A 26749-nucleotide genomic window follows, 5' to 3' on the forward strand; every position below is an offset into this window, starting at 1 on the left:
TTTAATTTTTTAAAATAGTTTTATTAAGTATATGACAGCATATGACAGAAGGCATATTGGAAAATATTCATGACCTTCTATTAAAGCCTTCTTAAACGAACTATCACAGACATATTTGACAGAAATAAAGGGTATTAAAAACAAGCACTGAAGGCCTAATTATTTTGTATAGATTTTTTTTCACAGAAAATAACAGTTACAACATAAGGCTAAAATTTAAGTCCTACTGAAGTCAAAGACCACCATTCTTCAAAGAAACAAAAGAATTCACAGAAAAAGTTTTGTACAAGAAGACCAGAATGACCTAATTTTAAGAGTACAGTGTATTTACGAAAGTATTTTTACAAGCCTTTCTTCATACTGTGTACACAAGTGACAGGAAAATACAGTTCTTTGAAGACAAAACCATGAAAAAATATGATCTGACCACATATGAATACCATTGAAATAGAAACAGGAGAACTAACTTCTGGATAAGTTTTAGCTTTGGATTTGGATGATCTGCCTGAGGAGTCCTTGTTTTTATCTAATCAAATCCATGAAATTCCACAGAAGTCTGATGATTCAATTGTGTGATGCCATGCTCAGCATCCACGGCTCGAGGGCATCAGCTGCTTGGTATAAAATACATCAGAGTGCAAATTCTTCCCAGATCAAAATCATCCCCACAGGAGAGCCTCCCACGTGGTCCCAGCTCCACCTCTGCATCACTGACCTGTCAAATTTGACTTTGTGCAGCAGGGTGGCATGAGGCCAGCAGGTACTGCAGTGCCAGCAGCAGGGAGGTGCCCACTCCAGCCCAAACAAGGGGGAGGCAGCTGGGTTTGTATTCCCTCCAGGATGGATGCAACTGAAGCAGGTTAAAAAAAAAGCCTGGCACGAGGTCCCAGCTCTGAGACAGTGCTCAAAATCACCAGCTGGGATTAGTGTGAGTAGTGTGAGGCACACAGCAAGCAGAGTGCACTGTGCACAGGTTTAATGCACTGCTATCCTTTTTACTCCCTTTTTCTAGCAAGGGGCTACCTGGGCTCAGCAGGGCTTTTAGGCAGCTCAGGGCACTGGGTTCCATTTCAGCTCTGGCATGCCTAAGCTTCATTCACTGATGCAATGATGCCCAGAGCTCCCCTGTGCTTCAGTTCTTCATTTGTACAATTAATTAATGGTGGCAACACTGTCTCACCAGGGTGCTGCAAAGAAAAAGCTCACTAGAAATGGTAAGGCACTCAGAAATTGGATAATAAGCACTTTGTAACCTCCTAGGGAAAAATTAAATTTGCACTGTTGGAATGTAGGTCAAGGGTTAAGCTTAAGACTAAATTTCTGCCCTGCACAGATAAAGCACCTGGAGAAGGACTCCTGCCTCTTGCCAGCCTCGTCCTAGCCCCCTGCAAAGCATCACATTTCCCTTTTCTCTGGGAAATGGGGAATATCTAAAGGAAAATCTTGCAGGACCTTTGGTAAGCAAGCAGATACTGCAGTGTCCCAGCAGTTTATGAGAATCAGGACTTGTCTCTGTTCTAGTCTTCTCCAGCAACAAAGAAGAGGATGCACAGGGAGGAGAATAGACTAAAATTTTAAAACCCAGTGTGATTTCAGAGCTGGTGCTCATTTGAGCAGCCCAGAAGTCATTTCCCATTCAGCCCATGAGAACAGGTTTAAGCTTCGTTTGTGCCATTCATTTCCTTCTTTAATCCTTCTCCCTTCTCTCTCAAAGGTTCCAGCTCAGGCCCATCCTGTGTGGAGTCTTTGTTCCAGTTTTTTTTGCCTTCATTTTCTGTCCTTACAGATTTAGGATCCTCTTCTTTTGCCTTTCTTTCCTTCTCCTCCTTGGCAAGCATCCGATAATTATAATAATTCATGATGAACAGAAAGGTTCCTGCCAGGACCATCACGGCTCCACATTTAATGAACATATATTTATAGTCCCCAAAGGTATCAATAAGAATTCCTGTAAAATATATATAGAAAAAAAAAGGAAATTTAGAGATGAAGGGAAGGGTATTGTGTTTTCAGATCCTGTATATCAAGGAAGACTCCTGTGGCTTTAGGATAAAATATTCTCTGAACTTCTGATCTCTTCCACAAACACTCTGAGCCTGCAAATACTGAACATGTGTTGCCCTATGCAGTAGCCTGTGGGTAGTTGACATTGGTACAGGTAATGCTCTGATAATTTGCACAGTTCAGTAGGAGGGGACAGAACCTACACTGCAAAGTCTGGACCTTTTCAGCACACCTATTTTTTTCCATGCTCCTCTGATCACAGAGCCTGCAGGCAGCCTTTCCACTATCTCCAATGATCAATGGCAAGGATGTCCATTTGGCTTGGCAGCCAAAAAGCAGCAGCTTTTGGGAAAACTTTCATGAAAAGGCACCTGCACACTGGGTCTCATCTCAGGCTCTTGGCAAAGACCCTGTGATTTATCCACCACGGGTCACCCAGCAGCATTAGAGGGGGCTCAGCTTTTGGTCACAGCTGCCCTTTCTGCAGTTGCACTCCTGATCCAAAGAGGAAAGGGCACAGCGTGAAACTGGAAAACATTAGTTCCAGGGGAAGCAAAGATGATGCTGTCAGTGTCAGATAATTTCAATGCCAAGACAAATGTGACAGGTTCCTCTCAAAGGTTAATGCCTCTGCTATGGAGTTACAGAGTAATTGAAGGGAGATGGCTTAATTGAAATGTCACCATTCTCCATTATGTCAAAATGTAATGCAAATCTTATTGGGATTATGATCCTGAGCATTAATTCCCATTTACTGGGCAGCACAAACCATTCTCAACATCCCAAATCCTAATTAAAGTAAGACCCACTCCTAACCTGGCCTTCACAATACAGTCTTCCCTGAAACTGGCCCATCATCTCTGAGCTCTCTGACGTTTTGGGATATGTTCTCCTCCTCAGAAAGAGGGACCTTTAATTACATCCCAATTGACCCTTAATGTTGAAAAGCTGATGATTAATTATCCCACTGCATTGCACTACCAAGGGTTTTTTTGGTCACCAAATAGATTTCCTGATCACAATAATCATAATTTTTAACTGGTTTTGGTCAGTGGCTTTTCCTGAATCATCCCTAGCTGACTTGGTTCACCATTTTCCATGCACTGTGTTTTTCATGCTAGTGGTGAAACATCAACCAAACGCTAATTGCAACAATTTTTCCTTTTCTGCTCATCAGGATGACCTAGAGGTCTCCTAAATAGGTTTCAATGAGAGTTTTAATGAGTAGAGTATTGGAAAATTCAACAGTAGGATAGTCTTGCCTCTTTTCCTTTGAGAATAAGATAAAGTCATAAAACACATTGGGAACAATTTACTTAGTTCATTAAAGCAGAACCCTGCAGTAGGTTATTAAAATGCCAAAGAACCAATAAATTTGCTGCTTATTAAAATGGTGGGGAAAACCCTACAAAACTAATATTACTGATTATTACACAGAACTGTTTTAGCCTCATTAGCAGTCTCTTGTCATTAACTTAATCTCCCACACAGAAAATTACATAATTCAGAAAACCATTTTAAAATTGTATTTTCTTTTTTTTGTCATTAATTAAATAATGAATCTCTAAGACAGCAAGAGGATACAGCTGCTTCTGTCACACTGTATGAGCTACCCAGTAATATGAAGAATTAAACAGCTCTGCAGGATGTGTCATATGAAGCATTAGCCAGATCTCAGTTTTGAATCCAGGAAAAGGTTTCAAACTGCAAAAGGAGCACATGCTATAGAGGGAATATTAAGGCTGTTAAATCACTGGAGATCACTGCCCTTACTTATCTTTAGATGACTGAGAATCCTCCTGGAGACTCTGTATTGTCTCTTTGTGAGCTCTGCCTTTTGATGTTTCAAACCATGCCATCCAAAATAAATATTTTTTTAAAATTATTTTTAGAACAGACTTAAATCTTTCAGCTGCACTAATATGACTGAAATTCCTAAGTGGCTTACTCAGAGCTTTAGGGACAAACAGTGAGGTTTGAGTCAACAAGAGGCTCTCATAGAACTGTTGTGTTTTTCTGAAATTGTGGTGAACTCCAGCCTTTTGCAAGAGGAGGAATGTCTAGGAGGAGCTGTCTGAAGTGCAAGGTGCTTGGTGTTGTAGGAAGTTCCACTCTGCAAGTTCATTTCAAGTGTCTGAAGGGATCCAGGATTAAAAGATGACTCTCCAAGACTCACTCCAACAGAAAGGAGTGAGGAAATGCTGGAGGAGACATCAAGGACTCCCTTTCCTGTCCAGTTACTAGTGGAAAAAATGGTGATTGTGAAGCAGAGAAAACACATCTAGAATAATTTCATGTTGCCCTGATTTTTTAAAGATTTTTTAAGCTTTCTGATGTTTACATTCTTGTAGCGAACTTTCTGTAAATAACTTATTGTTTTGCATTATTTTATGGAAGAAGAGAAATTTGATGGACTGTTAGGTCGTCCAGTGTCATTGGAGAGGTGGCACTTTCACCCTCCAATCCACTGTCACTTTTAGAAAACTATAAATGTTGGAGTCAGAAAACAAACTTCCCTTTTCCTTCACCTTGAGAGCGGCAGTGCGCGCACTTGTGTTATTTCGTGTCGAAAAGTGACAATTTCCCACGAGCTGTGCTTGCAGGAGTCTAACCCCAAGTGACAGGGCAGTGCCAGCAGGGGAGGCCAGCCCACTCACCTCCAATGGGGGGTCCCAGCAGGATGGTGCAGCACTCGGCGATGGTGACGAGGCCGACGGCGCTGGTGAAGCGGGCAGCTCCCACCAGGTCCATCAGCGTCTCGAAGAGCATGGCACACACCATGCCAAAGGCCAGCCCAAAGAAGCTGGAGTACACAATGAGCCCTGTGTAGCTGGAGGCCAGCGGGCACAGGAGGTGGCAGGCGCCGTTGAAGGCGATGGCGAAGCTGAAGAAGTACTGGATCCTCGGCCTCACCCACCTGCTGTTGGCAACGATGCCGGTGGTGGGGCGAGCAACCATGTCCACCATAGCCAGGATGGAGAGCAGGAAAGCAGCTGAATATTCATCAATGCCAGTGTGCTTTGCATAGGGGGCCAGGAAAACGATGGGGGCAAAGAAGCCCAGGAACATGAGCACGTTTCCGATCAGGTAAATCAAGAACCCTCTGTGCTTAAAGAGGGAGAAATCAAGGTACTGATTGACTTTTTCAAAGCAGTCCTTTTCTCCTTCCTCTTCTGTTTTGTTCTCCATGGGGCCATCTTCAGTGATCTTTCCTTTCAGAGCATCCTTCCCTTCCTCAGTCACCTGGGTTTTGACTGGTGCTGTGCCTGGCCCGATGGGTCTGAAGAGAGCTCCTGCCACACAGCAGTTTAGTAAAATTGCCCCAAGAATTAAAAAGCTGCCCCTCCAGCCAAAATTGTCAAAAAGGAATTGGTTGAGAGGTGCCAGGGTGCAAAGCATCACGGGGCTCCCTGCCATAGCAAGGCCATTGGCAATGGGTCTTCTCTTCAAGAAGTATTTCCCTATGATTATCACGGATGGCTGAAGGTTGAGAGCAAGGCCAAATCCTGGAAAACAGTTCAGATAAACAAAGGAACATTTGAGACCCATTTCTCCTCAGCTCATTGTTTAAGGAAATTCACAGTCAGTTGGTTCACTGGTGGCTCTTCAACACAACAATCTGGATGAAAATGTTGCTCAGGGTGTCTCTGAGTTCTGGCTGCCAGGTTTGGGTAACCAGACCCCAGAACCCCTCTTTGAGTCAGAGAACCCTCTTGCCTTTGCACTGCAGATCTCCTGGGTGGCAAAACTAGCACCAGGAGTTTGCTTCGGAGTGAACCTAAACTGTTCCCTCACGAAATGCTGGTGGGTTCTGTCCAGACACAGTGCCCTTGCTGGGGGAGAGGATGAATCTATTTTTAAAAAATAGCAACTGCCAGTTTGAGGAAGGTTGTTTTGGCTTGGACAGTCTCAACCACCAAAGTTCATCCATCTTGGGCTGGCCTCCCCTTCCATGGGCACCCAGCTCTGCTGCTGGGCAGCCAGACCTGCACAGAAAATAACATCACAACCCTCCTCAGCCACAACTGATTTGGTGCTGTGAGCAGTCCAGGTCTGATGCAAAAGATTAAGAGGCCTGCAAGTACACAGCAAAACAGCTACTGAGGATGCTAATTACACAGGACCCCAGAGTGTTTCTTTTAATTAGAATTTATTTTTATTGCATTTAGATATATAAATGCCATTATAAATCTGCATTGCTAATTCAATTGGCCAGCTTCTCCTGCACAGGTGGAATCTGCAGGCAGAAATGCCAAATGCTGTGATGGTCTCAATTTTCTGTGGTTCTGTTTGAGAGAACTGCCACGTAGAACCATAGGATCACACCATCAGTAAGGCTGGAAAAGACCCCCAAGACTGTGGAGTCCAACCTCTGATCAGGCATCCCCTTGTAAACTAGACCAGAGCTCTGAGTGCCACCTTCAGCTTTTTCTTGAGCACTTCCAAGGATGGTGAATCCACCACCTCCCTGAGCAACCCATTCCAAAGCTTTTCACCTTTTCAGTGAAAAAATTCTTCCTGATGTCCAACAATTCTTCCTGATGCCCAACATCAATAATCAATAGGTAAACATCAATAATATTTTCAAGCATTTCTTTGACATGCAGCATTTTCATAAAAAGTACATTTTTCAGAACTCCATCAAAATGTCATTTAAAAGTCATGCCACATATTTTCCACTCCATCATCCAGGAAAGAATGAGCCACATTAGAACAAAGCAGAAATGTAATCCTTGAAGTGATTATATCAGAGAACATGAATCCTGAAAATAGGGTCATGCAGATTTTTTCTTGTTCATTAGTCGATATAATTAGTTTGTTTAACTGTGCAGTACATAATTAGGCATATTGCTTTACAGAAGAGAATTTACAAAGGTCAAGGTCCTCAGAATTAATTAAGGAACACTATCATTAGTCACTGATAGAGTAGAATCCATCTGATGCAGCAGAATCCAGCCAATGCTGGAGAGCTTCAGTTTAAATGGGTTTACAAAAATATGATTTTTGCCAAGTCTAAAGTTCTTTTTTTTTAATTACTTTGAAGTTTACAACATTAAAAATAAATTGAAATGTCAACACATTAAAATAATTCTGGATACAAAACATTCTCAGCATGAACTTTTTTAGATAGTCCATATGTCAGGCAGGGCACATCTTTGGGAAGTGCAGCCTGCTTGTAATGCCTATAGGGCCAAATTCAGGGTGAGCTGGGAACCACAGAGGAAAACCACAGCCCTGGTTAGAGAACACCCTGGGACAGTGCTGAAACATAGAAATGTCTCTTTTTCCACCTGAGAAGATGCAGCACAGCTGGTGAGAGTTTGCATTACCTCCCCATTTCCCAGGCTGGTCAGTAAGGGCAGAAATTGAACCAATGTTTCCACAGAGTCATTTTTGGTAAGGACACACCACAGGTCTTCCAAAGGAGGAAAATCTGACTGGATTCCAGCTAACCACTTAAACAATAATCATCTCAATTTTTTCTATTATGTGAACATTAATTTGCCAGTCAGACAAATCTAATTTAATATTACCTCATGCTCTTCCCATTAATTAAATTTGGAGAGTTTCAAATTGAATAACTGGAATTTCAATTTACTTTAAGCTTTTGGCTGACTTTAATAGGAAATATTTGCATCCATTTTATTGCAGTTTTCAGAAGCTGCAGCAGCTTTTCCATAGCTGGAATTGTTACTCAATAATCACATTTTCTCCCCAGAGATATGACAGAGAGGTCTGTCAGTGGTGTTGCAAGAACAGAAGCAAACCTGTGCCAGAGGGAGTGTCCTTTCCTGGATTAAATACATCTCACTCACATCACAAGGAAATAAGTGGTGCTACAGGACTCAGCTGTGTAGTTATTGATCTTGTTCTTACTTTATTAGCAAGGAACAATCTGACCAGGTATTTCAGTGCTCAACACTTCCAGCCATGGCAAAGACTCTGCTCTCATTAGTCCACGTGCCTCACCCATTTTATTTCATGGCAGTTTAAATGGTGCACATTGAACTAAACTCTGACCAGTCACTACCACCTTGCAATTAGCTTTGAAATTTGCTGCTTCTGCCTCAGACTTCAGAAGAGGTTGCACGTTGAAACACCTACTTAATGCATCCAGGCTGGCATCTGTCCAGGTGGACAGCTTGCAAACCCCATTTCTTTTTCTAAGCACTGTAGGGAAACAAATGGGAAGAGGCTGTGGGGTTTCTTGTGCATGCAAAGTGCCTCATGCAGCCCAGAGAGCCATCAAGGACAGAGCTGCCTCCACCAGCAGAGCCTGGCTCCTGCTCTGCATGCAAATGGAAACAGGCATAATCGAGTCAGCAGCTGAGATTGCTGTGTCTAATCCCTCCTCTGCAAACAGATACTTCCTGCTCTGCTCCTCTGAAGAGATTTCTATTAATATGCCAAAGGCACAGGACTGTAGCAGAGACCTCCTTGTGCCAAGACCTTGTTTTTACCTCCATCCCTGTGACTTACATGAGCCCAGGCTTTTACATCAGCCTGTTTTCTTTCCGGGCTCCTAGGAAGGCTAGAAAGAGTGTGATGTTTACAGGTTGCTTTACAGTCACTGCAAATCCCCTTTACAAAAGCCTCTCTCCTGGTGCAGCAGCACTGTCACAGCTGTGTGATGGGCAGGTGGCTCCCTAATTGCCCTTGAATGCTTCCATGCTAGGCCTGACCAGAAAAGATACTTCAAGCTTAATTGGAGGCATCAAGCACCATGTTAGCAGGCTTACAAACACCTTCCCTTCTCTGTCAAATTAATATTCCTTCCCAGCACACCCCCTGTGCCTGCAGATGATGGGTTATCAGCCAGCACCTCATCCACACAGCTGCCCTTGTTCAGCAGGCAGGAGGAAAAGATGCACATGATGTTGTGTCCTGCTCAGAGGAATCAGCACAGCAGTGCAGAGAGAGGAGGGTGCTTGAGCTCTGTGCCATGAGGGTCACCTGTGTGCACTGAGCACTGCCCACACTCAGCTCTCTGTGCTGGGTGATGGACCAGGCTTGCAGACACCTTCAGGACCAAGAGCAAGGTCTTTATCCATCCTGGCTCTGTTGGGGTTATGCAGGGAGTTCCCTCCTGTCCCCTTCTGGCCAAGTGCTTTAGAACAGAGAAGCTGGTGCCTTCCTACAGCCCTGATTCTTGTCTGAGTCCTTCTGCTGACCAAAGTGCATGGAATATTTTCAGCAGAGGATTTATGGTGTCCACATGCTAATCTAGCATTAGTCAATTTAGAATCACAGATTGGTTTGGGTTGGAAGGGACCTTAAAACTCATCCCATTCCAACTCCCTTGCCATGGCAGGGACACCTTCCACTGTCCCAGGTTGCTCCAAGCCCCATCCAACCTGGCCTTGGACACTTCTATGGATGAGGCAGCCACAGCTTTTCACTCAGCCCGGTCCTCTCAACCCCCTAAAGAATTTCTTCCTAGCATCTCATCTAAACTGCCCTCTGTCAGTTGAAATTCATCCCCCCTTGTCCTGTCTCTTCCCCCTTTGCCTTCCCAGAGGGCATTTGTTTGGGAGGAAATGGTGCAAGCTCATGCATTAAGAAATATTGGGAGACATTGGTTAATTTTATTTCCCATCACTTTGTTTCTGGAGTCTCTTTCAAGGAATCTGCAAGATTTATTCATCCAATAATAACACAATTTCATTTAATTACAGTGACAGTCCTGAGGAAGAGTAAAGTTTAAGAGAGGGAGTGCTACACAGGGATTTATTCACTACTGTACAGATTTAATAAAAGAATATTGATATAGAAGAACAGGGTGACAAACTTTCTGTCCCAATTTACTTTGCTAGTGGCTGGTTTTATTGATTTTAAATGTTGAGCTCACATTTTCACATTCAGAAAGCAGCAACACTTAATGTATCTGCAGAGAGATTGGGAACATCCATTAAACCATACACCTGGCAACCTCAGCAGCCAATTTTGAACTCATTGTGTCATGCTTCCAAGCAGATGTCCTAGCTGCACTGGAATAAACTTTGGCAGTATCTTATCCAAAACAATAAAACAGAAATACTTACAATTAAGCATCTATACTCACACAGGTGGAGAGCTCTACTCCATCTACCTTTAAAAGCAATAACCTGGCACCTGCAGGCTTTAAAGGTGCTGGACTGAGCCTATGCCTCATTCTACTTGAGTTTCCAATATGGAATTTCATATTTCAATACAGGCAATTCAAATTGGAACTTCAAGAAGGAAATACAGGGTTGGTTTTTCACAGTAGGAATATTTTTGGTCAACTCCAGCAGTTCTGGAGTCACAAGCTTTCATTATTATCTTTTTAGCCTTCTGTCTGTATCCTTTCTGTATTCTTTAGTATAGTTTAGTATAGCATTCTTTAATATAATATAGAATCATAAAATAATAAATTAGCCCTCTGAGAATATGGAGTCAGATTCATCATTCCTTCCTTCATCTGGGAACCCCACAAATACAATAAAGGAGGGCCTTTGTCCCACCAGATTTAACCTCACAAGCTTTTTATCTCCCCATGTGTTTGTGTTGGTGCAGACATTGCCCAGGGGTGCCAGCCCCAAGCCATCAGAAGGGATGTGCAGGGAAGGAGGTGCTCTGTTCTCACCTGTGATGAAGCCCACGCAGATGTAGAGCTGCAGGATGCTGGTGCAGAAGGCAGCTGAGATCATCCCCACTCCACACAGGAGCCCCCCAAACATCACCACGGGGCGGCTGCCGTAGCGGTTCACCAAAATGCTGCTGATGGGGCCTGGGGAAAGAGGGCAGAGAGGACCTTGAGGTTGTATCTTCTGACAGAAGGGCATGCTGGGCACCAAGCAGGTAAAGCTCTGCCACACCAATGGGTCTGAGTGCTGCTGACAGCTCCCAGGGTGAGCTCGGGAAGAAAATGGAAAAGCAGAGACCTTCCACATGGAGATGGCAGCATGTCCAGTGCCATGGGTGTGTAACCAGTGACAGCTCCTGCCCCCAGGACTTCCAGGTGTCACCAGAGAAGGCAAACAGCAATAACAAATCATGTGAGCACAGGATCTCAGCACAGGAGCTCCTTGGTTTATGATGATGTTAAGCTGCACACACAAAGCAGTGGTTCATATTGTGACACAGATATCACAAATGCTGCTGCATTTTTAATGCCTCTATTTAATGCAATTCCAATATTGCTGACCAGGACCAAAGCTTCAGCAGAACAGTTGTTAATTAAATCTAAATAGCAGTCCATGTAGGTAGGAAATGTTGGGGATGATGGATTAGCCAGAGCTCAAAAGAACCAGTCTGGACATGCATTTATGCAAAGAGGAGGTTCAGGGCAGTGCAAAATTATGAAAGAGGGAAATGGCTTGACAAAAACTGTGCACACTGAAGCAAAGTGTTGAAATCTGAGGAAGCGAGACCAGTAAAAATCGGAATCACAGTAAGATATATATTGGAGGGACTTTGATGGTACCTCAGGACCAACCTCCTGCTCAAAGAAAAGCCAGCTCTGAAGTTAGAACAGACTGAGAAGTCAGAACTAGAAAAGCCAAGCTGAACAGGAAAGAGCAATCCAGAAGTCCAAGCTGTGAGATGCAAAGAAAGGATTCTGTATTACTCAAAAGCCTTGAATCAAAAGGCTTCAAAAGTGATACTGGAAATGAGGAAGGGGAATGCAGGCAGATTCAATATCTGAATTCACCTGGCTGTTTGTGGTGCTACTCATCATACAGTAATGGTGTTTCAGAGCCCAGAGTGCCTGCTTGCCTTCATTCCTGCCACTTCCCACACCACTCACACACACAACACTGCAAACTGGTATTTTAAAGGCACAGACATCTCTGAAGAGCTTGGCTGTGGGACCTACCTCTCCACAGAGCCATGGTGGAATATTTACCTTAAATAATCTCAACCAGAAATGGCTCCAGAGCTCTCTCCAGACCCTGCAACCACAGAACTCCTGATCACAGGAAACCCAGAAACCCCAACCCTCCCTCAGCATGGCTGACAGCATCCAAACAAGCTCTCACCTGTTATAATGTGCAAGAATAGAAAACAGTAGATATGGCTGGTTTAATCTGGGGAATGAAGCCCATAGAAATGGTTTCCATTTGATGTCTGAGGTCAAAACACTCATAAATTAAATGCACACAAGCACAGCCTCAACAACATCTCTGTAACTGTGATCTGTGATCTAGTCCCATCAAATGCACCATTCAATTAAAATTTCTGGGTGTCTATAATTACACGGAGAGTTTTTCTGCTAATGCTGTAACTGGATTCACACAGGTGCATCCTTTTGCTGCACAGAGCACTACAGCATTCAGTGAGAAGTTCTGGGGAAAGGGATATGTATTTGAGATCAGGACAGTGAGAAAGACACCCCCCTCTGAAGAGTTTCTCCTGGTCAGGGCCTGAACTTGCATCGTGCTTGAGCTGCTCTCAGCACGTCCTGTAATTCAATAGATTGAGCCAGTGTTCCTCAGAAAGGCAGCAACATATTCATCTGCAGCCTCAGGGCATGCAACTCTTCCATTTTTCAATTTTCCACATGTCTGCATTTCTGCAGAATCAATCTAATTACTCAGCTAAGAAAATGTGGTTTCCATTACCTTTGCCCACTGGCAGAGGGCTTTCACCCTGTAGCATGTAGTACCATGGAGCAAAGCATTTAAACCCCACAGTGTTCCTGCTAAGGCTGCTCTCCTGCTCTGCCCTGGGACAGCCACCATGGAGAGAAGCCCCTGCTGAGAGAGGAAAACCAGGACTGCTCACACATGTCCCACTCTCGCAGCATCCAGCTTAGGAGAAGGGAAATTGGGATGAATGTCCCTCTCAGTCCATGAATGGTTGTATTGGCTTCACCCATCAGGAAGGATGGGCTTGGACCATGACAGCAGATAATGAGCTGGAAGGGGCTGAGGTAGGATACATTCTGCCCAGCTGTGGGGACAGCTGTGGACAGCTGTTATTTTCCTCTGCTTCACCTGTAAGAGAAGTAGAGAAAAAGAAATGCTTGTATCCCAAATACTGGCTTTACTAATGAGAGCAGCTTTTCTGTGCCCCTGTTTCATGTGTGCTGTGTCCTCAGCCACATCCCAGCTTCCCAGCAAGCACTTATTAAGCCATGAGACTGAAACTTTTCCCCATTCTTGTCTTGTGTGATCTCTCAGCAGTGTTTTGCAGGGGGTCTGCATGACCTTCACCTGCTGCAACCATAGCAATCAGTTTTACAACAGGAAAATCAACCCCATGTTTGCCAGTCTGGGTGGGAGAGCTGAGCTCACAGGGAACTGGGACAAAATGCAGAAGCACAGAAACTTTCCCCTTCACAGCCTGGAAGTGTCCAGACCCTGTGAGCCTGCTTTGGTAAAGAGCCACATCCTGCAGGATCACAGCCCATGCCTGAGGGACAGCACCTGGCCAGCCTCACCCACACAGAGCTGGGCATCAGAGACCTCTCAGACACTGGGTGCATCCAGTTGGAGCACAAAACAGAACATCTGGACTAAACCTTCTCAGCCACAGAGAATCCACAGTAAAAGCCATGATGAGCACTCAGCCTGCAGGAAAAGCTAGACCTAGCAGGAAAACCTACATGAGACACCAAGAAATCCAACCCAAAGCCTCAAAAAGTAGGGAAATCAAACTTCCTTGAGTTGTTGCTCAAAGGCTGAAGGGTTTATAAAAGTCCTGAGCAGACCTTTTAAATGCATTGGAGAAAGTGCAAAATCACATCCCCAAAATTACTTCCACTTAAGTCCTTTGGACCTACAGAAACATCCACAGGCTTTAGCAGAGCAGCCTTTCAAAATCTGCCCAAAATTGCACACGCAATCTGTCACATCTGGGAGCTGTGCACACTTCAGCTCCCAGCCCTGCCAGCCTGGCAGGTGACAGAGACCCCCTCACCCTGCCCAGGTGTCTGCAGCAATCAGCATCACACCCAGCAGATCTGGGGGCACCCCCTGCCCTGCTCTGCCCCGTGCCACCTGCACTGTGTTTCTTGAGTAGATTAAACAGCAAATATTAGATAAGTTTACCAGCAGCATTGTGGGGTAGCTTCAGAAAACATTAAATAGCTCAGTTTGGGGCAGAGGGCTGAGGAAGAGGGAGCACAAAGCCAGCACTGCAGTTGTGGGAAATGTGAAACACAATTACTGCTATGCTTGCAGCTATTGCACAAATTAAAAGTGTGACAGGCCCTGGCAGCACGGTGGAATTGAAAAGCAGGACCTGTCATTTACCAGTTACTCAGCTGGCATGGAAAGAATAGAGATATTGTACATTAGCACAGAGAAAGCATTTAGGGTAACAGTGTGTGCAGCTTGGATCCCAAGGCCCCTTTAGCTGCTAAGACCTGCCTGGTCAAACGTGCAGGAACCACAGGCTCCCTGTCCTGGCATCCCAAGGAACTCACTGCTCCCTCCTGCAAGCCTGCAGCAGGACAGCCTAAGAGGAGTCAGGGCGATTTTTGCTTCTTAATTTCCATCACCAGGTGAGAACAGGGCAGGAGAAACAGCTGGCAAAGCTCTCAGAGAGCTGCCATTTACCTGGCTTGTCCTTGAAGGAGCAGCCACACAAACGCTGTCCCAGCCCCTGGGAAGTCAGAGTGAAGAGCAAAAGCCATCCCAGCTGCTGAGAGTGTCCCCAGTGCACTGAGGCTTCTCAGGGAGCAGAGCAGCCAGGGCTGTCCTCAGCACCAGCACTGCACTGCAACTGCTAATGATGAAATTAGAGGCATCATTCCATTAACCCCTTGCACCCCAGTACATTCCAATGACAGGAATGCTGACATTAGGGTGGTGTTTTGGTGCAGGAAGGGATGGCACTGCCTCCCACCCACCCAGCCTCATGGCAGCCCCTTCCATGACCCAGTGATTTCCTCCTTCCAATGAACTTCCAACCATGGCTCTTTTATCATCCACGGCAGGAGGACAGCAGAGGACACAGTGGGGATGCTGAGCCTCATCCTGCTGCTGGCTTCACTCAGAGCTGTGCCTGGGGCTCTGCACCTCCCTGGCTCACTGGGACCTGCTCTCCATCATCTCCATCAGCCCATGGTAACAGCAAGGAATGCCTGCTCAGAAGTGCTTCACTTTGCACCCCAAGCCCTTGCAGAGCAGGGTGCACACCATGAGGCTTCCACTTCTGCCTGCAGTAAAACTCTGCAGCCTGGAGAGCAGCAGTTTGCAGCAAATATCCCCAAAAGATGCAGCTGGGATCATGGAGCTGCTGGAAGACTGATGAGATGTAAAGCACTGCCCTCAGCCCATATAAATCACACTGGTTTAGTGCCTGTCCTGTTTAAAGCCTCTCTTTTCTCATACCTGTGGCAGATCTCCATTCTTTGTTAGCTGGTACATGAAAGGCTGTGTCAAAGAGGCTGCTCTTGGTGGCAAGAGAAACACAGGGACTCACCAGTGGGGAATGCAGCAAGCCTCAACTCATTTGTTAGCTTGTCCAATTACTTTTCACCTTGAGTTTTGTGTTTGCACAAGTGAAAAGGACCCTGAAGAGGGGACAGTAAAACCATAAAGAAGAAGCAAAATACCCTGGGCTCTCCTCTCTTCTCCTCCACAAACCCAGGCCACCTTGTCATTCATTCTGCTTGAGTCACTGAACTATGATCCAGAGAGGACCATAATGCAGAGCTGGCACATAACAAGAAATATCAATCCAGACTGGCTTAAACTCTTGCAAGTATGACAGTGCTCAAAAAATAGACACCTGAATTGCCTTCCTGTTTTCCTCAGCAAGCCTTATGAATTTTTTATGAGCTGCAATACTTCCAGTGCTGGTGTGAAACACTGATGTATTTCTAATAGGGACTAAAACATTCTCCTCTCCCATACCTCTGACCCTCTGTGTGTGTATATATATATATATATATATATATCTTATTTTTAAGGTCTGGTTTGTCCTTTGATTTTTTTTAACTTAACTAATAGTATTCCTCCTTTCTGGTGGAACTTGGCCTGGATGAATTTCTGCTGCAATATTTCTGTGGAGGGCTTTCAGATAAGCAGCGAAGAGCTGAGGCCCTGACAATCTGTAACCCAGAGGCTCCCAGCAACGTGGGATTTTTCCAGGTTTCACAACACTGACCTTCTGACAGTGTAAAGTGGCACAGAGCCAGTGCAAATGTTCTAGGTCTGCTGGTCAGACTGTTTGATGACCACACAGGTGATAACACTTTAAAATACTCAACTGCACAGACCACCACTGGAAGATTTGGGACCACCAGTGCCCCAACATGCAGCTCAGCTTTTCTTGCTTTTCCACAGTGACAAGTCACTCTAAAGAGCTCTTCCTACTCAGGGACATTGGCCAGCACCAAAAGAACTGCCCAGATAGTTAATATTTTCCAAACTATTGTGAAAATACAAATAGGAACTTGGCATGCCGTGATGTGGGGAGTCACTGGGGACACAAGAAGAAGTGCAATGTACTCAGAGGAGAGGGAAAGGGGGGAAATCATTTATACTAATGGAACAAAGTCTATTATTACACCAGTAGTAAAACAACAACAGGAGCAGGCCTGCAATTTCCTCAGTAATAATCTCACTCCCTCCATGGAATAACAACCCTGCCTTTGGCTTGGTAATTTATCCACCAGGGTACCAGCCCACCATGACAGAGCAACCTCCTCATTACCCCTGAATGAAAGCAAGTGCCCCCACTTTATTAATGAGCTGCCAGACCCCCCAGCCTCAGGAGATGGGGGGATCAGCCAGCAGCTGCTGGTAACAATGCCCAGCCTGAAAGGGAGGCAGCCAGAGAAAACACAGGGCCCAGCTGCCAGCGTGGGGGGAAAGGGATGAGAGGGTCAAAACCTGCAGCCTTTCACTCTTTGTCATGCCAGAAGAGGCTTGGGGAGCTCGTGGCTTTAAGCGTTTGTGTCAGCAGGGTGTGAAGAGCTGCTGCTCACCCTCGGTCACTGAGCCCTGCTCCAGATCACTGGAGAATAACTGGGGGTACCTGCTAATCATGAAGCCTCATAATTATTAGTCTCAGCTGCTTGGTTCAGATGGTTTGGTTTTCACCTGCATGCTGGGGAGCCCACAGACCGCAGACCCTTCCTCAGGCAGTGCTGCTGGGGACAGGATGGCCACACACTGGGGACAAGAGGCAGTGAGCACATGCCCAGGGTGACAACCACAGTCTCAAATAATCCTATGCCAGACTTGACAGAGCAGCTTCCAAAGACCTGTCCACACCTAAATCACCCTGATGCCTTCTACTACATTGAAAATAATCCATTTTAAATAAGGAGGCTGAAATCCAGCTCATGGCACAGCAGCTCCAACAGCTAACCTGGCCCCAGAGATGCCTCATTTGCTTCCTCACAGGTGAGGAGAACAGTCAGTTCATTTAAGGGGTAATGGCTGCAGCTCCAGCACAATCCCTGTGAGATGATTCATAAGCCAAGCATGGGAGAAATTGTCTGGACACACATTATTGAGTCATCAGACTGGTCAGTCCTGTGGTGCCTGGGCAGGCCTGGCACTGTATTCACTGGGAAGGTGGTGAGGGCAATGATCCACTGCAGCAATCCTCCCTCCCCTGCACCCACCAGGCTCACCTTAGGAGCACAGGGACCCTGACCTCCCACCTGAAACTTGCCACAGCAGCAACCTGATGTTAAAAAAAAAAAATAGAAGAAGAAAAACAAAGCAGACAAGGTCCAAGCTTCAGAAAGACAAAGTGTTCTCTTCCTTATCCACCAGTCTTATCTGATCAGTGCTCTGGCACTTCAATTTCCAGATTACCCAGCTCAGATGCTGCTCCTGCAGTGCAGGAGGAGCCACAGGCCAACAGCTCCCAGACTGGGGCTGTGGCCAAGGTCCTTTGTGTCACTTTGAGTTTAGGCAATTAAATAACCTCTCCTGCAAAGGGACAGCACTCAGGGGTTCCCCCAGCTGCAGATTTGGATCTCACCATGCCACAAATCACAGCTCACCTTCACAAGGTCATGGCAGCCCAGTGTTTGAGGTGCTCTCCTGGATTTCTTTAGCTGCCCTTCTGCCTTGGCAGGACCTCTGGCTGTGATCTCTTCCATCACTGGAAGCCCAGCTGCAGGGCAGGAGCTCCTTGTGTGGCAATGTGCAAACCCAGGGCACTGGGAATATTTCCCTGTCTGCTCTGGGGTGCCCTGACCCCCAGGGGAGCTCTGACTTTGACTCTCATCCATGGAGAAAGTTTCCCAGACTTCAAGATAGACTGGAATCCACAAAAGTGTGAAATAGATCATAGAGAGCAGTGTATCACTTGGTGAGAAATTGAGGTTTTGGGATTTTTAGTATGCTGTGGATGGAAGCAAGATGGAAAGCACAGGTTGTCACCCTGGGTTTCTTCTTCATGCTCCTTCTTCTTCTTCCTTCTCCATGGGTTTGGGTGGCATTTTGTAATTGGGCAGAAAAGTCCCCATTGCAGCTCTGTGGGATCAGTTATTGGGTCAAAAGGGAAAACAATCCAGGTGTCAGCTCTTAATTGGACAGTTTAGTCTTGAAAGCCCTTGGAACAAGAGACTGTGGCCATTTTGTGCCTTCTGATGAAAAGCTGCAGAACTCCCAGCAGTGAGACTGTTTTACTGATAAGAAATAATAAACACCTGAGTCCAAACATGAATTACTGCCTCAAGTGCCTTCAGCCCAGACCCAGAGAAACCCACAGCTGGTACCCCCACATGGCTGGAACATCCATTCCTGGAGGTCAACAGCCCTTGGTTACCACTCTTAACACGCTGCTCCCAACTTGGCCCCTGCCTGCTGGTGGTCTCCAAAGGGCTTTGCCCACCCTGGGACCCTGCAGAACTTGACAAGAGCTCAGTTACACTGGAGAGCCCATCCTGGGGCAGAAGAGCATCACCGAGGATCACAGGTCCAGCTTTTCAATTCCACTGCAATGCTCTGGGACAGGTTGGCATCTGGGGGAAGAAGTTTTCCATGTTTGAATTCCACTTGGGGGGGAATGGATTATAACTTATTCCTTGGCTTAACACCATTAACAACCCCCCAGCCAAAACTCTTCACTTCCTTCCTCCTAGTTCTTATTAATCTTGGTTTTTATTAAGTCTATCACATCTCTATTACTGCTGCCTGGTGACCTTGATAGCTCCAATGAAGGGCAAAATGATAAAGCTTTGTGACCAAGTCCACGAACACAGAAATATTTCACCTGAACCTACAGTGCTATTATTGCTTTTAAGTAGAACAGAGCTATTTAAAAAAATAAAAAATATAAGCCCATACGTGGTGACCTTGCAGAGCTGGAGTGCTCTCTGAGAGTCAGGAGAAGTATATGAACCTGCAGCACCATTCATTACAGAACTCAAATCATTCCTCATCCAGCTTTCTTATCAAAACCCAGGATTCTAATGGTGCTGCTGCCCCAGGGATTGCCCCTGCCTGGGGAGGATGTCTTGTTTCCAGAGCCTGGGGAGGCTGATGGGCTGGGACTCCCAGAGGTGGGGAGGGTAAGGGAAAAGGTGAATTCCATCATCAGGCAGCTCCAGGGAGCACCTGGCAGGGCCTGGGCCAGGATAGCAGGATGCTGCATATCCACAGCTCTGTGAATAAACAGAATAATCTTCCTCCAGTTGTTTCAGCCTCCACAAAATGCCCAGGTGGAAAAGCACATCCCTAGAGAAATCCTGGTAAAAGCCCCACTTGAGAATTATGAATGTTTGTTGAACCAGCAGTACAGAGAGCTGACACAGGTGAACATAACCTTGGAAAACCCCACCTCCCTCCCGTGCCTCAGTTTCCCCTTGTAATGCTGTGGTGCTTCACAGCTCTTTGAAGGCAGCTGAGATGGGTGGGGAGCCCTGGGTGGGGTTTTCTGGAGGCAGAGGAGGTTTTGATAGAGCCTGGACCAGAGCAGGGGAGAACACTGGCAGTTTTGATTAAGTTAAAAACTGCAGAATCAAACTCATTATTAATATAGCTTGATGCCACTGCATGTTGTAAGGTTCTTTCTAAACCTGTCACTGCAATTTATCATGCTAGCAGTGTAATAAAATACAGCTATAAAATTTTGGATTAAATGTTCAAGGTCAATGGTGGACTTTCAGCTTCCCTATCTCTTCCTTGCTGCTTTAGCAGATGCTCTATTAAGCACTTACAAGCTCTGGGAGAAAGTTTTTTTGGAGGAAAAGATTTAGTTGTGGAGCATTTCCAGAATTAAATCTCCAGATAATTTGATCTTCACCAAATTACGAACCAATAAATAACAAGACTAATAAACACTGCTTGGTTTCAGGTGGAGGCTTTTTCACCAGAAGCACTCTCATTTTTACTGTGTTTACAAAATGTGGCTCTCTGATGCTGTCCTTGTAAAATAGACAGAGATTCGTTAATTTCAATGGGAATTTGGATGTGAGAGAGCAGCACCCTGGAGATTTTGGGGGCAGTTTTACAGCAGGGTATAGCAAAACTGAGACAAGACTCCACTGCAGTATATTCTGAATAAAAGCACTGATGGTGCTGATGCCACGAGCCTGAGATTTTTATGTATTAAAGGGCAGCAGAAGCAGCACCTATTTACACCTACAAGCTGTATATAAACATGCACAGCAATCACAAAAGAGTGAAATTCTTCAAAATGACTAAAAAGAAGCTCCAGTGTCCCCTGGTGCTGCCCCAGCTATTCAAACCAAGCAGCTGAAATGACTCTGCAGGAGGATCTGCTCTCTGAGCTCCTTTTGGATGATTCCTGTTCTTCCATTAGAAAGATGGAGGAAGCATTTGACCACACAGTAAGCATTTAAAAAATATTTTAAAAAGAAAATGCAGATCCTGTCCTAGTATTGAATTATTCTCTCTATTCTGGCACCTGTGCCAGGAGGCTGGCTCATTGTTCAAGCTCCAGCAGTTGGCCATAATAAAAGATATTACTTCTTCTCACAATCCTTACCTCTCCTGCAGCCTCACAGGAGACCGTAAGAGCTACAAGAACATTACTGCTATTAAATTAGTGGCATCACTATTTCTTATTTTCAGAATGTTTGGCTGTTTCCCCTGATGCTGAATAGGGCAACTAATTTACCAGCAAATTAATACTGCTTATCTTTTCTTTCCTGAGAGCTCTGCTGCCTCCTGCTTTCCCTGGCTAATGGCTGTCCCCAGGGACACCTCAGTGGCCAAGCTTGAAATGTGTCACCCTTAAAAGTGGGACAAGGGCAGCTCAGTTTGGTGAACCTGGCATCACCACACAGCCCGCATCAGGAGGTGCCAAGGCCAAAGGCTTTTGGCTTTGCAATGAAATTGTTTCCTAAACGAAACTCACCCCCATATGTGAGGCAAAACTTTGGGAATGTCAGTCTTGTGTTGGCACAGTGCCCAAGAAGGCAGCTTGCAGAAAGAAGCCCTGCCCAGGGCACCTGGCAGCACAGTGGGTACCCTGTGGTGCTCCACATTTTGGGACATTTGCTGTGTCCTCCTCACCCCCAGAGGCTGTCACCTGGGGGCTGAGGTGCAGCTGAGATCACCTTTAGGGAAGGGTGATGCCATGGCCCTTGGTCCCTTACAGAATCAGAGAATCATTAAAAGACCTCTAAGATCACTGATCAGATCCTTTTCCCTTTTTGTTTTTTCCCCCATGCATGAAAGACTCTGCTCTGTAATACCTTTCTCATTTGGGGTAAGGAATGAGCTCTTCACCCATGACCGGAAAGAAAAGAAAAGTAGAAACATTGTAAAACAAATCCTTCTTGATCAGATTGATAGGGCTTCAGCCTGTGGGATTTGGTCAGAGAAAAGCAATGTTCCCTCCTGCTCCTCACTCTCAAACCTCCCAGCCTGCCCTCTGCAATTGGAAAAGTGGAATTGCTGAACAGGAGCTCTGGCAAGAGCTACAAGCACCCCGTCATAAAGTCCAGGCTATCCACTTTACTGCACAGTAATCTGTTTTACTGCTTGTATTATAGGGACAGAATTGTTTTCTGCAACCTAGTTCAGATTAAGAAACTGGGGATAAGACACATTAACTCCTGTAATATATATTGCCAGAGCCCTGGCTGGTGTAAAACAGCTTCCTGGGGAATTCAGCAGAAAGTGAAGGGCAGAAACAGTCCTGGCTGCTGATTTTCAGTTTTAGTCTGAAAAGCTGGAAGTCCTTTGGTGCTGCAAGCAAAGCCTCAGGTGGTCACTGTAAATCTGCATCCATGCTGTCAAAATCAACACAGCTTCTCCAGTGGAGATTTGGGTTAGTTCATGTATTCTCAGAAAATAAGCTTCATTTGCATTATTTATGAAATGCAAACTCAAGCTCTGTTACAGTGCAAGCAGCACAGTCCAAAAACAAGTCCTTAGACCAAGGAGAACACCAAGGAAACCAGGCACTGTGTCAACAGGAGCTGTGGCCAGTGAAAACATCAGGCTCTGCATGCCCTGCCAGGGCACCAGGCTGCCCCTGGGGCTGCAGGGAGCTGGCATGGGGCAGGGATTGCCTTCCATGGCCACACCTGACACCAGCAAATGGGCCCCCCCAGCCCCCAGGGAGATGTCCCCCCCTCCAGGGACATGTGCCTGATGCTTCATGTGCTCAGTGTCCCCACAGGGCTGCACAGCATCACCTCCACACAGCCTGTGGCCCTTCTGCCTCATTTGGGAGAGGAAGGGAAGGGATGGACATGCTGCGGCAATAATCATCTGGTTTGGGAGCTCTGTTAGCTGCTCAGGAGTGTGTTGAAATCTTGGTGGTTTTAAAATTTCTTATTTTGGAAAAATTAGCAAAAATGTTTTCTGGTTTTTCAGCAGAGCAAATCAAGCCTTGCATGCTCACAGTTCCAACAGGCACTGCCACAGAGCAAAACCTTTAATGAGGATTTCCAAATCACTAGAGTCATGCATAAGCTACACCCACTCTGGAGTTAAATGCCCACTCAGTCAAAGCAGAGTGGACACTCCTGCTTCATTGCTCCATGCTCCAGCAGCTCCCACCACGCCCTGTCTGCAGCCACTGAGGCACCCAGCACCTCAGCCAGGGGCACAGGGAGGGTCCCAAGCACCAGTCTTACTCCAGAGCAGAGCAGAGGAGGGGGGGCTGGTGACTGGACATGACTCTGAGCAGCTGCAAGCAAGAGACAGGCACAAAGAGATTGTTTGGAGGATTTTTCACAAACAGGATGGGACTGCTGGGGTGCATTCATTGAGCTTTTATTGCAGCATCAGCTTCACTGCATGCTTGAGACAATAGAAAGATGACAAAAGCTCACGTACAACCAGCAGCAGCCAAAGATTTCTTTGTTACAGAGCATTTTAAAAACTTTCTGGCCAATAGCATATGGCTAAAGCTTACAAACAATTGTTCTAGCCAACCACTAAAAGAACACATACACCTGCTTCACACAATGCTTCCTTGTATGCCTTCAATTAACAAAATACAGTGTGCTACTATTAAGCTTAAAACCTTCTACCATCTTGCTGAGCATATTTCTCTACAGTCCTAAGGTCTATCTTAGCCAAACCTAAAGCTCAAGCTATGGTTTCATGTCCTAGCTTGCTGTATTATTGCAACTTTTTCTACTTTCAGACTTCGCAGCTGCAGCTAGTTCTGTTTTCTGCTCTTTCTGTTTCTAATACCTACTTTTACAGCTTTCTAGAAATGATCTTACCTTTACTATTTCCCTCAACAGTCAGCTGCAATTCAGCTGTATCATCTCCCCCATCACTATGTAACAGCATCAGGGAGAGTGAGGTTAAAGCTCCTGCAAAAAGGCAGGAGATGCTCAGTTAATCAGGATAAAAGCCCACTGCAACACCCCAGGCACAGAGCACACAGCACTACCTGGAACACTTGGAGAGACAGAGAAGAAGATGGGCTGCAAAATGATCAGCTGGAAGGAGGCAGAGGGGATCAGAGCAGCATTTCACCTGCTCCAGCTCCTCCTTGGCCATGAGCTGAACCCCACGAGGCTCAAGCTCCCCATCTAAATCCCTGTGAGCAACTTGAGGTGCTGCCAGGTGCAGGGTGCATGTTCCTCACTTGGTCATAGTCAGGCACAAAGCATCTCTTCCATACCAGGGGAGGGGACAACATTTTTTTACTGGAACACAAAGCAGAGCTGCCAACAGCTCACAGAGGCATCCAGGGAGCCCCAGCCCACAGGTAAATACTTTGGCACATTTATTGCAGTGAAATGGGACAGCCAATGAGACAACAGCACTGGCACAAGCAGGGGATTTCTCTCTCTAAATCACTGCTTGGGTTCTGCCCAAAAGTGCTCCATTTGGGGATTCTTGTGTAGGAACTCAGCCTTTGCAGAGCTCATCTCTGTAGGACCAAGTCTGGGTTACAACAGAGGGGATTACAATAGGGTCTGACTCAAGCCTCACTTCTACCCTACAAACTTATACAAAGCAACTTTATTTTCATTAGCAGCTGTGCTCTTCAAGAAGCACTATAGTGCATTATTAAAGGAAAAATAAAACCACCTTTGTAAAAACAAAGATTATTCTCAGAATTTCTTTAATAGACAGGATAAATATTGATGAAGCTTCCTGCAATTGCAGAATGTGGTTCCTGTCCACCTCCAGCTGAAGATTTAATCAAGGGCAGCCCATGTATTTCATTCAGTCATGAAGGTGATATTGAAATCATAAAAAAGAGCAGAGTTACATGCACTGCTTTACAACTGATGGGAATGACTGACGATTTCATTGCTGTCTTTATCAACTGCCACAATAAACAAGCAGCTCCTTCATTTATTATTCTACTCCACACTCAGCCCTGGCTGAAACCCAGACCTAGTTATTTCACACCAGCCTATTCTCAGGGCTTTTTCCCCGGTGCCCATAGAAAGTTTTCATAGGTAATCTTCTGATTTCTGGGTAGGAGCCCCTCAGGCTCCACATATGACTTGTCTGCCTAAACAAACATTTGGAAACATGATCAGAAAGCAAATCTGTGGATGGTGGCCATACAGATGGACACTTGGTTGCTCTGCTCTGGCCCAGAGTGGAGATTTCTGGCTTACTGCTGCTCTTACAAACCCCCGTGCCGGGGCTGGTGCAGGAGCACTCACCTGCACCGTACGTCGTGGCCAGCATGATGGAGGAGACCCAGGCGATCTCGCTATAGGACGTGCCAAAGAAATCCTGGATTTCTTTGAAGAAGATGGCCAAGCCTTTGGGGAAGGCGTAGGCGAAGCCGATGGAAACGAAGGCGCCGAAAACAACCACCCAGCCCCAGCCGCCGTCCGGCGGGCCGGGGGCGCGCCCTGGCTCAGCGCGGGCCGGCATGGCCGGGGGGATGGCTCCCCGGGAGCCCTGCAACACAGAGGGGGCGGTTGTGGGGTCAGTGCCGGGATGCTGCCCCTTTGGACCCTCAGTCCTGGGGTGCTTGCTGCTCTTGCAGATCCCAGTCCTGAGATTCTGCTCCCCTGGACCCCCGGTTTCCACATGCTGTTCCCCTGGAACCTCAGTCCCAGGATACTGCTCCTCCAGACCCCAATCCTGAGATTCTGCTCTCCTGGACCCCCGGTTCCCACATGCTGTTCCCCTGGAACCTCAGTCCCAGGATGCTGCTCCCCAAACCCCTAATCCTGAGATTCTGCTCCCCCGGACTCCCAGCCCTGAGATCCTGGACCCCCAGTCCCGGGATGCTGCTCCTTTAGACCCCTCGTCCCAGGATACTGCTCCCCACATCTGTAGTCCTGAGATTCTGCTTCTCTGGACCCCCAGTCCCGGGATGCTGCTCCCTTGGACCTCCAGTCTCAGGATTCTACTTCTCCAGACCTCAGTCTTGGGGTGCTGCTCCCTAGCCCCCCAGTCCCGGGATGCTGCTCCCCCTGAGCCCACCTGCACCGCCGCACACACCTCGGCTCAGGTGAGTCCCGTGTGCTGCGCCGCCCACCCGAGCCCCGTGCGCCGCCGGAGCTGTGCCGGGGGAGGCAGGAATGCCACGTGTACCGGGGGAAAACCACAAACAGCGGCTCCAACCCGCTGCTCCGCCCCTCCCCGGTGCCTGCCGAGCCCCGGGACACTGGTGGGACACAGGTGGGACGCGGGACCCGCGGCCGGACCGGAGCCACCTGCGGAGCGCGGCGCTGGCGGCTCTGCCCGGGCTGCTCCGCTCCGCTCCGGGCGGGACCGGCCCCAAACCCCCGGCAGTCACATCCCTCCCTCCAGTCACATCCCTCACTCCAGTCACATCCCTCACTCCGTCCCCTCGCCTTTCCTCGCCCGCAGCCGAGGCAGCAGCACCAGTCACCCCGCGGGCTTTAATTAAACCACCTTCAGTTAGTTAAATGCAAATTGTTCTTTTTAACTTCCCCTCTGCTTGCACCTGCATCCCTCCTCTCTTCCGTACTAAATCCCAGCTCTTTTCTCCTCCCTACCAAGTTGTTTGCTGCTTCCTGCCCCTGGACCACATCATAGTTATAAAAAAAGAAAAGGAGAGTGATTTTTGACACGGGTAGATGCTGATAGGACAAGAGGGAACAGATTTAAGCTGCAAGAGGGGAGATTTAGATTGGATGTTGGGAGGAAATTCTTCACTGTGGGTGTGCCAGGGCATTGGCACAGGTTGCCCAGAGAAGCTGTGGCTGCCCCATCCCTGGAAGTGTTCAAGGCCAGGTTGGACAGGGCTGGGAGGAACCTGGGAGAGTGGGAGGTAGCAGGGGGATAGGAACAGGATGGGCTCTAAGGTCCCTTCCAACCCAATTCAGAATTCTATCACAGGTTCTGTGATCACTGCAGACTTCTGCCCCCCGTTCATTCTCACCAATTTGCTGTATATCCAAGTTTTCACATGGAGCTCTAGTTGGGAA

General features: G+C 46.7%; 1 protein-coding gene across 1 annotated transcript; it reads right to left on the reverse strand.

The window, feature by feature from the left end:
* Positions 1-25893, reverse strand: LOC103817080 (monocarboxylate transporter 2-like). Its single transcript, XM_030228000.2, has 5 exons — positions 25797-25893; positions 25004-25247; positions 10610-10753; positions 4662-5510; positions 1-1948 (listed from the first exon to the last, which is right to left on the reverse strand). The coding sequence occupies exons 2-5, from the start codon at positions 25218-25220 to the stop codon at positions 1656-1658; spliced, it is 1503 nt and encodes a 500-aa protein (XP_030083860.1). The 5' UTR covers positions 25221-25247; positions 25797-25893; the 3' UTR covers positions 1-1655.
* Between the last annotated feature and the right edge of the window lie 856 nt (positions 25894-26749).

The sequence above is a fragment of the Serinus canaria genome, chromosome 12, assembly GCF_022539315.1.
Source record: "Serinus canaria isolate serCan28SL12 chromosome 12, serCan2020, whole genome shotgun sequence".
Classification (NCBI taxonomy): Eukaryota; Metazoa; Chordata; class Aves; order Passeriformes; family Fringillidae; genus Serinus; species Serinus canaria.